Here is a 14146-nt window from a genome sequence, read left to right as displayed (position 1 = left end):
TGAGAAGAAACAGGAGGGACATGACATGAAAATATGAAAATAATGGGAGAGTCGTGTGTGAGGGGGGTATAGATAAATACGTAGACAGACCGACAGACAAAGAGAGGAAACAGGAAGAGAGGAGTGAAGCGAGAGAGATGAACACAGGAATACTAATATTACATAACAGCTTGACTGCCTTATCTGTTACTGTGGTGTGGTGTGTTGGTTCAGAGCCTTATTTTTCAGAGCCTTATTGTTATAAATGTGTAAAATAAAAGAAAAGGGAAGCGCTGCCTGGAAACCAAAGAAGCTTGTGGTGAGGCAGAGCAAGGAAAAAATACTGAGGCACTCTGTCTTCAGGTGAAAAAAAAATATATGGGTTTATTGCAGAATAAGCAAGGCAACAGCTGACCGACACTTTTGACTCTTCAGTCTTCAACAGGTCTTGTTATAAATGTGTGTTATAATATAATAGAGAGGGAGAGGGGGGGGGGGGGGGAGAGAGAGAAGGGTGGTAAAGGTGCTAACAGCTGACATATAGGGATTGGCCATCTGACACCTCACTCAACAAAGTGATGTGCATGCAAGTTGTGCATGGTTGTTGGCATGAATACACATTTAAGCAAGCTTGTGTGTGTGTCTGCGCATACATTATGCATATTTCCGAGTACAGTATCTGCATGCCTTCGTACATCTGAGCAGGGGTGTGAGTGTGTGCGTGTGCGCCAGTGGTGTAAAGAAACAAAGTACATTTACTCAAGTACTGTACTTAAGTAATATTTTGAGGTATTGTTTTAACTTTACTGGAGTATTTCCATTTTTCAGTACTTTTACTTCTACTCCACTACACCTCAGAGGCAAATACTGTACTTTTACTCCACTACAATTATTTGAAAACTTGAGTTACTAGTTACTTTGTAGATTTTGATTATTATTACACAATATACATTAACCACTTCAGCCCTACATACATTTCGTCCATTTGAAAATAGCCGATTGTGAGCTTGTAGATCGGCTATTTTCAAAATATTTTTATACATTTGAAAACTTGTGAAACGGGACATTCTGCATAATGAGTACTTTCTACTTTTGGCACTTTAAGTACATTTTGATACCAACACCTTTGTGCTTTTACTCAAGTAAATTTGTAATTACGAACTTTTGTTTGTAACAGAGTATTATTTCTACATGGCAGTATTGATACTTTCACTTAAATAAAAAATGTGAGTACTTTTTCCACCACTGTGTGTCTGTGTGGCCGTGTGCATACAGTACCTCTTGGTGTACACCCCTGCAGGGTAGTAGCGTGAGCAGGTGATGCCGTCCCAGGCGCAGTAGGGGTCTCTTGCCAGGCAGCAGTCGGCGCACTCTGATCCATACAGGTCACACTGATGCAGTCTGACCTGGGCCACGCCCACCTCTGAGCCCACATACAGCTGTTGCTGTGGACCACCACAACATGCACATGGACGCATGAGATTTGAGACCCAACTGGGTCTTGTCCTTCATATTTGTAGTTAAAGCGGTAATTGGTAACCAAACTTTTTCCGGATCAGGGCCCACTTGAAAATCTTGAAAGCTTTTGTGGCCCACCCATGTGACCATTTAACCCTTTAAGACCGGGAACGCATCATGACGTGTGTCATTTTAAGATTTATTTGGCTATTTAAAAAGCTTGTAGATCTGCTATTTTTCACTTTTTCGCTTTTTTTTGTGCAAATTTTGTTATGATTTTTGTTTTTTCCTGTCAGCCTACTATCCTATCAATAAAGGCCCCCACAAATATCTAAAAAAATATATATATTTCAAGTTTAAAAACAAAAATGAAGATCTGCAAGCTCATAGCACGGCACTCGGTGCTGCGCTATGAGTTCGTATATCTGCTATTTTTTTATAACCAAAGAAATCTTAAAATGACACAAATTATGCTTTCCCGGTCTGAAAGGGTTAACAGCGCAGTCCGTTGGCCAGATAAGTGTTAAGTGGTCAGATGGGTATTAAGTGGTCATATGGGTGGGACCGCATGCATTTTCAGAGCATGTTTACTTTAATGATCAATCAATTGATTGTGTTCCGGCTTGGATCATTGGAACCAATGTAGTACACTTTACGTTCTTATTTATTATTTATTTATTATATATTAAGAGTTTTGGCAATTATTCGGAGGTCCACTTGCAATACCCTCACGGCCCACCAGTGGGCCCCCGTGCCATCCCATAGGTTGGGAATCACTGTTGTAGTATTTGAGTGATGGTTTATGACATTTTCCTGGGGTGTTGGGGTGCTGGTATTTTGATGCTAAATGCTCTTCCCTCTGTTGTGGTTACTGCTTTTCTGATGGGCAACCAGGGCTGTCCCCTCATAGTCAAATAATCAGTTAATACAAATTAACTGATTATCTTAGTCGACCAAAACATTGTTAGTCAGTTAGTAATTTTGTCCTATTTTACATGGTGGATTATTATTTCTTGAAAAGATGATGAGCACATCTTGTAAACTCCATAACCCTTTAATTCTACCACTTTATAACTTTCAATAGCAATGAAATCAACATTAGAATGTTCAGTTCTCATGCAACTAATCGATTAGTTGACACATTTCCAGATTATTACTAGACATTGCTCTTACTCTAGTTAAAAACAGCCAACCAATACCTTTTGTGTACACTGTAACTGTATAGTCATGAATAATGACTTACATATGCATTGGGGGGGAGTATTGCATCATCATCATCATCATTACTATCAATAGCAATTCATCATCTATTTACCCTGTGTGACTTTCTAACTATGCTGAATGATTCCAATCACACTACAGAGACATGAATGAACAAACAGGAAAGTTCATCATTATGTTGATTCAACACAATGAAAAGATGCTGCACTATTACCACCTTGTGGCTGGCAAGAGAACTGCAGTGGAGCAACGCAACAGAAGTAATTGTAATGCCAGCAGGTCCTCTTACCCTTTTTGATGATATAATCATTTCAGTCACTGGCACCGGCACCTAAAAAAGATGAAAGGTGAATCAAAGATTCATAAGTTAATACAAGGAGGAACATTAATAGAGCCTTTATGCTTTATCAATGTCAGCGGGCCAATGACGGATAGTTCAAATGCTGCAAAACACAGAGGAACTAAAATATCTGAACAGATAAAAGTGTCTGTCAGATGATGATGCTTTCTGTGATCTAAGTTTCTAGTACCTATCAACCAGTCAATCAATCCCGCTATCAATCAACCGAACCAACTGACTGCCCGACCGACCGCTCAGCCAAAAATATATAGCTATTGAAATATATATTTTTGCTGTGAGGTGTTCAGATATCTAAACCTTTTTGTCTGTGTGTTTCGTTTGTTTGTTTTTTGTCATGCAGTCACACTCTGTGCATGTTAAAACGTTTAACCCTTTAAGACCGGGAAAGCATCATTTGTGTCATTTTAAGATTTCTTTGGCTATTCAAAAATAGCAGATCTACAAGCTCATAGCGCGGCACTGAGTGCCGCGCTATGAGCTTGTAGATCAGCTATTTTTGAAAAATCGTGAAAATGTGTGCACATCTTTGAATATATATATATATTTTTTGTAACTCAAATCTTTGCTTCTGGAGGTCCCTGGAACAAAATATTTTACAAATGTTCGCTTTAAAAAAATATATATATTTAAAGATTTGCACAAATGAGCTTGTATATCTGCTATTTTTTGAATAGCCAAAGAATTCTAAAAATGACACAGATTCCTTCCCGGTCTAAATGGGTTAAACAAACTGGACTTCTTTATCGACATCAATGTGTAGCTTATTATGAAAGTTTTAGGAAACGTACTTTGAATACTTGCAGCTCCTCCAGCAGCACCTCTTCCACAGTGTCTGTGTCTTTGCTGTAGATGGTGATCACTTTCAACACCACCGAGTCATCTGGTAGGGAGAAGAAAGGAGTATCACATCTGCTCCTGTGTTCATACTGACACACAGTCAAATGATTATCTAGCATTCCGTTCATCTCATCATTAACCACCTAAGCCCTATATACTTTGTTGTATGACAGCTAGTGGAAATGGCAGCTCTGTCATGCTGACAGACTGCTTATTCATTTGTATTATAGCCGGCTTTGGTTGATTCCTTTAGATGTTTGTGCATGCATGCTTTTCTTTATTATTTCATTTTCAGTTGCAGTGCTTTGGAAGCTAGTCTATAGTGGCAGTGGCAGTTCAGCATTGAGGACAATTGGACGAGTGAGTGGAACAGGTGCAGGGCATGCCATGAGCTTAATTACTCTATTGCAGGCTGCCATTGGGGCTGGGCTGGAAGGCTCTTCCTATTTAAGGGCCACTGTTATGGAGAGTGAGGCAGACAGGCAGTTTTGCCCTGGCTACGGTAAAGCACAGATCTACAAGGCCAGAGGAGGAAGAACCTGGACTCAAATGGAAACCAACTGGACCCCAACCCCCCCCCCCCCCCCCACATTGGAAGGGGAAGTAGATGCACAACACACTCTATTCTGCTGTGATTGGATTTTAGACACTGGAACCTATGGCATTTAATGACTCTGCATCTTACAGTTTTAATGGCTCAACGACCCCCCTTCCCCATTGGACTTTGGATTTATGCATTCCCCTCCTACGCCCCTGCCCCATTCCACTGCTCTGCTTTTTATTAATATTAGGTTGCATAAAAGAACATTGACTTTGGACTTCTTGCCTCACTGTGTGGTTTTGTGTGGTGTTTTCTCACTGTTTACTTGGAACCGAAGCATTTGGCTTATTTGATTGTTCACACTATTGTGTAACAGCTCTCTACAAGCTCACAACGTGTTGCTCTGTGTGCTATTTTAGAATATATGAACAATACAATTAAAATAGGGCTTAAGTGTTTAAACTGTTCCTAATTTTACCTGGGACCCCTTTAATCCCCACCCCAAGGACCCCTGGTGGTCCCGGTACCCCGCTTTTTAGACCTAGTGGAATTACAACCATAATTCTGTGTTCACCAGTGCCAATGTAGAGTACGTGGTAGTGTCCGTCCTGGGCTTGGACGCGGTCCACGGCGATCTGGGTCAGCCGCCTCCTGCCCGGCTCCGTTTGCAGCAGGATGGGCCGGCGGTGGAGGGGAAGCACCGGGCGATACATGACGGGATGGGAACGCACGAAACGCAACACCTCGTCGGGGAACTCCTTCGAGCTGGAGAAGCCGCCCCCGTTCACCTTACTAGCACACTGCAGAGAGCGAGAGAGAGAGAGATGGAGGGGAGAGGAACGAGTGTGTGGAGTGAGAGAGAGAAAACAAGGTGGGCAAAGGAAGGAAGTAAGGGAAAAGGAGAAAGCGGGAGAGAGAAGGGAGGAAGGGGAAAGCAGGTTGGCTTGACATGTGTTTTGTCTGGCTCAGTCTGTCCTCGTGTGACCTGCTGAGCCAGCTTACAACGGTGCTGACATTCAATGGCGCTGTCCTACATAGTCTCTACACTCGCTCTCTCAAAGGGCACCTGCTCTCTACACTCTCTCTCTCAAAGGGCACCTGCTCTCTACACTCGCTCTCTCAAAGGGCACCTGCTCTCGACACAGAACATCGGAGAGTGCGGGGAATACATAATGTCAGCTCGCTGGGTTATAGGGATCGGAAACAATTTGAATTTAGTCTGTTTTGGGCAGTGGTGGAAAAAGTACTCAATTGTTTTACTTAAGTAAAAGTATCAATACTGCAATGTAGAAATACTCTGTTACAAGTAAAAGTCCGGAATTCTAAATTTACTTGAGTAAAAGTAGAAAAGTATTGGTATCATTATGTAGAAAGTATTCATTATGCAGAATGTCCCTTTTCACAAGTTTTCACATGTATAACATGTATAAAAATCTTTTGAAAATAGCAGATCTACAAGCTCACAATGCGTTGCAACGCATTGTGAGCTTGTAGATCGGCTATTTTCAAATGGCCGAAATGTATATAGGGCTGAAGAGGTTTTGTAATAATAATCAAAATCTACAAAGTAACTAGTAACTAAAATGTTGTCATATTTGATCATAATTCAGACTCACAGATCCAGGCCGAGGATAGGGGACCTTGTCCTCGTAGGGGGTCCAGTGGTGCTCTGGTCTCTCCCGGTGAGCAAACGGGCCGTTAAAGGCCGCCCGGATGTCCTCCATGTGATAGACGCACACGGCGTAGCCTTTGAAAACGGCACTGCAAGAGACAGGCATGTCATTGTTGATCTGAACGCAAGAGAGTTGCATTTAAAGGATAGGATGCATGCTGTTATGTTCGCATGTTTCCCCCAGCTCACCTGGTTGTGCTGAAGAGGCCAAATATTTCTGGGTTCTTTTCGTCCTTGCCCTTGAGTACATAAACATCCTCTGAAACACATAGGAGAGAGATTATTACGAATATCAGTTGCCCATGACAAATGTCCTATTTTGACCTGAGTCAAATACCTACAGTATACAAAAAGAACCAATAAACAAATAAAACACTCTTATAGTACCATACTATCCATACTATGTTGGGTAGATTATTATCATTTTTCCATAATGAATAGTATTGATAAGGAATTGTATTGGACACATTTTGAAAATCCATTCTTTTAATGCCCAGAAAGTGAATGGCCCCTTAAATTTGAATGCCAAAGTCAAAATTAAATAGTCTATTCATAGACTTGGACACATTATTCGAACTTCAAATTTTCATATCATTAACGCCCTAACGTTCTTAACCCATTTAGACCTGAGGCCGACTCTAAAAAAACGCCTTCTAAATCCAGTTTTCTGAAAAACTTAAAATATTTATTCCAAAATTTCAGTTGGTTGCTATATACTGTACATAGCAACAACTACCCCAAAAGGGGTTCCAGGATTGAAAGGTAAAAACCCCAAAAGGGGTTCCCGGTCTAAATGGGTTAAACTAAATCTTAAGGCCCCAACTAAATTGTTAAAGCTCCCTTTTCCAAGGACTCCCTTTATACACAGCCTTACCCAGCTCGTCAAAGTGTGTGTCGATGCCGTTGGGCCCGGCCACGGAGCAGATGAGACGGGTTTTCAGGAAGGAGCTCCATCTATTCACCAGCATCCTCTGGCCCCCTTGATCATTCTAACAGAGAAGGTATAGATATTGTTTATGATTATGCTATTTAACAAGTTTACAAAGTGTTTTACAGAAAATAGCAATACAATGCTTAAAACAAGTCCACAGGACTGTTTTTGTGTTATCCTCTTTTAGCCTTAATGTCTTACTGTACCACGTTCTGTTTTCATTTCTGACTAATAAAGTATTCTATCAATCAAAAATACAATTTATGTCAGAAAACAAACTTCTTGCAGTGGTTTTCACAGAGGGGGGGCTGTGGTCCCCAGGCCACACTCCAGCGGCGGCCAATGACGTTTTTTGAGCTTTTTGGTACACAGCCCAGAGGCTATGGATATTTACATTTTTGAGGTCCTTGGCATGGTTTGTAAACCACTGACTTATGGAGTCTATAATATATCTGCTGGCCATTATTTGTGCAGTTGGAAATATATTGAGTACATTTACATTCTCTATTCTGCAGAAAAAAGGGATTATATCCACAGTCTTACCGCCAGGGTTGCCAGATCTGCTTATTATAATTTACCCACAAGATTGTATTTGAAATTAGCCGATCTACAAGCTCACAACGCGTCGCATCGCGACGCGTTGTGAGCTTGTAGATCGGCTATTTGAAAATAGCTGATGTATAATGTTAAAGTGCTCATGTGGCCCATAGTCGCTTCTTTTGGGATGGTTTTCCTAGACCTGATTGCTTGTTTCTCTCATAGAATCTGGCAACGCTGCTTACCGCGCAGACCCGCCCCACGCGGGTATAGACGCCTTTTTTCACCCCCTCGGCGTCCATCTCTCGCTCGGTGAAGAAAAAGTAAACCTTATCATCGTCCCTGTCGTCGTTGTCAGGAATGACTGCTGACCCAACAAACTTAGGCTCTGGGGAGAGAGAAATGCCGTAGTGAATATACGTGTAATGAATGATTCAACACGTTGGAAGTGAATGACAGCAAAGATAGCCGTGGCATACTAAGTATAACCTTTTCTGCTAATCCTCCATAATGAGTGTTTAGCATGTGTTGTTGCCATTACCAGCTTTACAAACAAGAGCAAATGTTAAGTCTTTTCCCCCCAAAAGTGCCTGTAAACAAGTGAACTAACAGATCAGGATGATTGCAACTAAATTATGATGTCTGTACTGGTACAGGCAGTATTTTTATTACTTATGAATTAACCCATTAAGACCTGGAACGCATCTGTGTCATTTTTAGATTTGAGCTAAAAAAGCATTATTTTACACTTTGGCTATTCAAAAATAACAGATCTACAAGCTCATACCGCGGCAGTGCCGCGCTACGAGCTTGTAGATCTGCTATTTTTGAAAAATCTAGACATTTTGTGCAAGTCTTTGAATATATATTCTTTAAAGCGAACATTTGTAACTCAAATCTTTGCTTCTGGGGGTCCCTGGAACTAAATATTTTGAAATGGTGGTCCGTGGCCAAATACATATCATTTTGGGGTCCTTGACATGAAAAAGTTTGAGAACCACTCACATAGCAACATTCTTAGACCTCAACTGGAACCAGAATTGGAAGACGAAAATAGTCATTATCCTGTGATTATTCAGTACAATGCATAATTTTGCAAGGCATGTCCACGTAATTAACGTGAAACATCAGCACAATGCTGTGGATTTACTTCCAGGCATGTGATCATGTCAAATTCAAGAGCGAGCAGGTTTGGGGAGAGTCCATTCTCCATAACAAGGTTTACTTTAGACTATAAATAAGCACATTTCACGTGTATAAGTGCTCTATAAATAGTAATTAGTAACCCAGTTGCTTACTTAGCTTTTAGGTGTCATAGCCTCAGAGTTTCAAAGGGGGTTAATGTAACCCCATGGCTACTTGAACTATAGCATAATAATCTCTGGGGAGAAGTTAGAACATTAGCCGAAAATAGCCGAGCTCTAGTAACTCTGATCTATAAGCTGTGAGCTTATATATCGTCTATTTTTGTGTAGAGGGAAAGAAAAGCGGACCAAGTACAGAGCCAACTAAGCATATAGGGTAGGTGGATAGAACCACAAAGGAGGATTGTGTTTGTTCGGGAATGAACCAATTGTCACCATTTTCAACTAATAAACTTGTCCAATATGCATTTATTTCATGTGATCTGTTGTTCTAATATTTAGATTCCTAACATTGTATTTGTGCTCATCATCACCAGTGGTTTTCAACCTTTTTCGCGTAAAGGACCCCCACATTGACACATATTAGCCCACAGACCCCCATTTGAAAAGATATGCCAGGGACTCAACCATTTTGATTATTTGGGGGTCCAAATCTACACTTTATCATCATCATTAGTGCTCATTTAACTCTTGGGAATGTACAAATGGAACCAAATGGACCCGTTAGGGTCCATTTGGTTCCATTTGTACACTCTCAGAGTTACAGACACATAAGGGTCAATTTGGTTCCTATCTATTACCCCTGGAACCCCCTCAAGGACCACTGGTGGTCCCCGGACCACTGGTTGAGAACCACTGGTCTAGACAGTACAGTCTGTAGAGAGAAGCACTGACCACTGAGCTGCTGCCGGTCATCTCTCTCTGTCCGTGTGTACGTCTGGTTGTTCAGTCGACACAGCGCTCCATCATTCTCCCAGTAGTCTGTGTACAGGCCAATGTACAGCTCTCCTCCTACACACACACACACACACACACACACACACACACACACACACACACACACACACACACACACACACACACACACACACACACACACACACACATGGTATTAATGTGATCAATTATATTGATCAACAAAATGTTATTGTGGTAATGGTGAGACAATGAGATAATGAACTGAGAAGAAAAAGTCCAGAAGATGGCAGTATTTCTCAAAGTAGCAGCTACAGAGCAGAATAAATCAGCAAACCTTCACAAAGATATTTAGAAAACAAACATGGTTTACCAATGTGATCTCATAAGTAACATGTCACATTTAATATTTGTTACTGAATTAAAAAGCTGGAAACAGATGGAAACAGATGATCCGCTGAGGCGGCCGCGACCCGATGGGAATTAGACGAAAGAAAAAGAAGACTGAATTGAACAGCCATACAGTACAATAAGCAGTACCATGCCCATTCAAAAGGAATAGGCATATGCCCTCTAAGATTATATCTGAGATATATATTTGATACATGTTGTTTAGTTATCATGAATGGTAATGAAAACTAACATTTCATGAGCCATCATCTTTCCTTTTGTTTGTAGTTCAGTACCTAACCTAATCCGGGTGTCTAACCTGGGAGGTACAGTATTATTCACAATGTGGTTCAACTGTAATAATCTCCATTGATTTGCATGCGCATGTCCCTCACAAATCCATAGTATCCCTATGTTACCCTGCATTCAGTTTAATGCCTAATTTTCATATTGCGGCGCCGTGTGACGAAAATAGCAGATGTAAAAGCTCATCACTATTTCTTAAAAGATTTAGACAATTCTTGACAATTTTCGGCTATCATGACATGTCCAAAATAAGGACCAGGTTGAAACTGGTTCGTAGTGTCTTACTGGAGAGTGTGGAGGTACAGGGGCTGTTGGGGTCGTACGGGCACCGGCCTCGCCCGCTCTCAATGCTCTCCTCCTCCAGAACAAACAGCCTGTCCTGAGGACAGAACATTGTCAGAACGCACAACACAGAGATACACAGGCACAGAAATGCTCACACGCAGACGGAACACACAGAGTATGACCGATGAATAATACATGCATCCCCTTAACCCTAATTCGAACCATAACCTCACCCCTACATTCCAAACCTCTATACCTTGACGGCCGACTGTGAGCTCAACTCTAGGTCTACCCCTAAACCCCTTGAATAGACAATTAAAAAGTGATCAACCTCCTAGTCTTGCAAAAACATTGGTGGTCCTCACAAAGTTGTTAAACACACACACGCACGCACGCACGCGCGCGCACACACACACACACACACACACACACACACACACACACACACACACACACACACACGCGCGCGTGCGCATTCTACAGACAAGAGACACTTCTATGTCTACCCTCGCTTCAACATTTTCAGATAGACGTACCCCAGGAGGTGATGGAGAGATACAGATAGGAGAGAGAGACAGAGAGACAGAGAGAGACGGAGAGAGAGAGAGAATATGTGAAAGTGATGGATGAGAGTTGGGTGAGAAGATAGATGAGACGGGGAGTGATGGATGACCAATTGAAGAAGTGTTGTCCTTAATGTGTAAACTCCAGATCTGCTCCGCTCTTATCCTCTACAGAGTTCACTGCCTCTGATCCGACCTGCCATGCACAGCAGGGAGCAGACAGTCTCTCTCTCACACACACACACACACACACACACACACACACACACACACACACACACACACACACACACACACACACACACACACACACACACACACACACACACACACACACACACACACACACACACACACACACACACACACGCACACACACACACAGCTGTGCACACTATTCAGGTACGCAGACAGTGGAGAACACAAGTGTGCACACTCACACGCACACACACCCCACCACAGACTTGAAACACACACACACACACACACACACACACACACACACACACACACACACACACACACACACACACACACACACACACACACACACACACACACCTAGCACAGACACAAACATACAGACATGTGCACAAAGCACTAACTCACATTCGCGCCTAGCTGCACACACACACACACACACACACACACACACACACACACACACACACACACACACACACACACACACACACACACACACACACACACACACACCCCTAAACTCCCTATAGAAACTCAGCCCTTTAAATGGTGTGCCCACCGCAGTGTTTATGAGTGTCAGCAGGAGATCAGAGGAGATGTCTCATATTGATTTATGAGTAGCCATGGAACCCCCGCTGTGTCCAAGCCAAAAACCCTGTGTACGCCTGTACCACAATTCACTACAGTCTGCTTTAACATCATCCATCATCCGCCTGTGATCTATATGAAACCACACAGGATTCACAGAAGAACACTTCACACAGCACTGTTGGTGTACATGAAATGTAAATGTAGTTAGTGGGAAAGCAAGCTGTGCCTTTTCCTCTTGAGATATAATAAAACACATGTGACCACAGTGGTCTGTAATTATTTTACACATTTTGTACGGCACACAATTAGGTCAGATTAACCACTTAAACCCTATAAACTTGGTTGTAACTCAAATTGCAAACTGCAAGCTCACAATGCATCGTAATGGGATGCGTTGTGAGCTAGCTTGTAGATTTGCCATTTTCGTTTGATGTCCGCCTATTTTTGCTCAATGTTTGCCTATTATGGCATGCACATAACATTGACGCTAGGGTTTATGTGGTTAATAAATGTGTGTGCATCAATTTAACGTAATAAATACCCTAACAGCAGCAATTGATGGTGGGTACTGGGTATTATTCTTAGTGCCCCACACAAAGTTAAAACCAGTCTGGCAAAATGGTAATTCTAGTCTACAGTAAGTATAATATCCTACACTATGAGGAGTGTCATTCTAAAATGAGATAGTCTAAGCCACTATTTAAAAATAAAATGACGCCTCCTCCCAAAATGATAGATGCTTTCATGAGGCTGAGGCACATTTTGGCTTCCATTTTGGGTTCCAATTACCGTTAATCCTGGGCTTTAGAAAATAGCTGTTTTGAAGTGGAAAGAATGATGTTTGTGAGATGTGCCAATGAATCTTAAATAGAAAAACATAGAAAAAAGAAGAAATGCCTTTTGGATTGACATAACTCAAATGTAATGTAATGATTATGTAATATTTGACCACAGTTAGTTCTGACCTGACATTGTGATTTGCTGAGAGGCATTCTGATGAATGCAAATATCTCCCAGTGACAGCGCTCCAAACGCAGCCACCATATTTACTTTTCCTATAACCTTTAACCTAGTAACGAAGACACGTTTTTTTTTTTTTTTTTTTTTATCATAAATCAATACTATAATTTAGTGTGTGTGTGTGTGTGTGTGTGTGTGTGTGTGTGTGTGTGTGTGTGTGTGTGTGTGTGTGTGTGTGTGTGTGTGTGTGTGTGTGTGTGTGTGTGTGTGTGTGTGTGTGTGTGTGTGTGTGTGTGTGTGTGTGTGTGTGTGTGTGTGTGTGTGTGTGTGCGTGCGTGCGTGTGTGCCCTGGCATAACTCGGTGTGCAGAGACGAAAGTTTCCCTGAACCGAAAAATCACGAATATCTGTCAGCCGGAAGATTGTATGCATCGGCTTCCCATCTTGGCCAACCCAAACCGTTGGCTTCACGGATTGGCGTCACTTCACGTTTGTGTCGCCAAGCCAGTATAATACCCTGATTTGCTAACCCGACCCGTCTGCTTAACTGATTGCCCGAGCTTCGCATAATGCTTGTGCCGCATAGCGGTATAGTTCCTGCATACTGTACATGCATGGCCCCAAATAGGCCGCCGTCCTTTGGGTATAACGAATAATAATGGAGCTGTGGTATGATACAAAACACTTGAGGTCATGCTATAGCATAATATTGCTGATCCATGACCACAGGACACCAGCCAATATTGCAACAACACTTTTCATCATGTATTCTAAACACACACAACACGGCAGCAGAGCACATTGGAACGCTTTACAGCCAGCTGCAGCTCTGGTCCAGTGTTGTCCAGGCCGCCAGGGCTGTAAACATTCCATTGATATGAGTGATGGAGCAGTGGTGTGACTGTTTCTGTTTGGAAGGTGTGATGGGCTTTTGAATGAGCGGAGCAGAGCTGTGGAATGCAGGGCGAAAAGCATTCTGCGTGTTCTCTCTGGCTCTCTGGAAACACCACAGAGATACACACGCCCAGGGAGCTGTTCACTGTAAACATCTGGCAGATACCTTTCACAATCTCACTTTATATACAAACACACACACACACACACACACACATACACATACACATACACATACACACACACACACACACACACACACACACACACACACCTGACCTCGCAGTATAGGGCCAACACAGTGTGTCTTGGAGTGCCTCTGTTCTGTTCTGTGTACAAGGAGAGCCAGGCTGTTTG

The 14146-nt window shown here is 42.2% G+C and overlaps 2 protein-coding genes across 3 annotated transcripts in view; one reads left to right on the top strand and one right to left on the bottom strand.

Moving 5' to 3' along the window:
• The window catches only part of rbm28 (RNA binding motif protein 28), an 895251-nt gene that overhangs the window by 655846 nt on the left and 225259 nt on the right, over positions 1-14146 (top strand). The window lies entirely within an intron of this gene.
• The window catches only part of sema3e (sema domain, immunoglobulin domain (Ig), short basic domain, secreted, (semaphorin) 3E), a 40339-nt gene that overhangs the window by 4868 nt on the left and 21325 nt on the right, over positions 1-14146 (bottom strand). For both annotated transcript variants that reach the window (XM_080438544.1, XM_080438545.1), the window contains exons 5-14: positions 10579-10672; positions 9577-9693; positions 7783-7925; positions 6944-7058; positions 6259-6328; positions 6014-6158; positions 4972-5197; positions 3808-3899; positions 2948-2989; positions 1258-1424 (exon numbers count right to left, since the gene is read on the bottom strand). In XM_080438544.1, coding sequence (XP_080294670.1) covers positions 1258-1424; positions 2948-2989; positions 3808-3899; positions 4972-5197; positions 6014-6158; positions 6259-6328; positions 6944-7058; positions 7783-7925; positions 9577-9693; positions 10579-10672 — 1211 coding nt within the window. The remainder of the gene's footprint in view (positions 1-1257; positions 1425-2947; positions 2990-3807; positions 3900-4971; positions 5198-6013; positions 6159-6258; positions 6329-6943; positions 7059-7782; positions 7926-9576; positions 9694-10578; positions 10673-14146) is intronic.

Source organism: Gymnoscopelus braueri (genome assembly GCF_963280865.1).
Source record: "Gymnoscopelus braueri genome assembly, chromosome: 9".
Taxonomy (NCBI): Eukaryota; Metazoa; Chordata; class Actinopteri; order Myctophiformes; family Myctophidae; genus Gymnoscopelus; species Gymnoscopelus braueri.
Note: the sequence above shows the minus strand (reverse complement) of the source record. Positions and strands in the feature narration are given on the sequence as shown.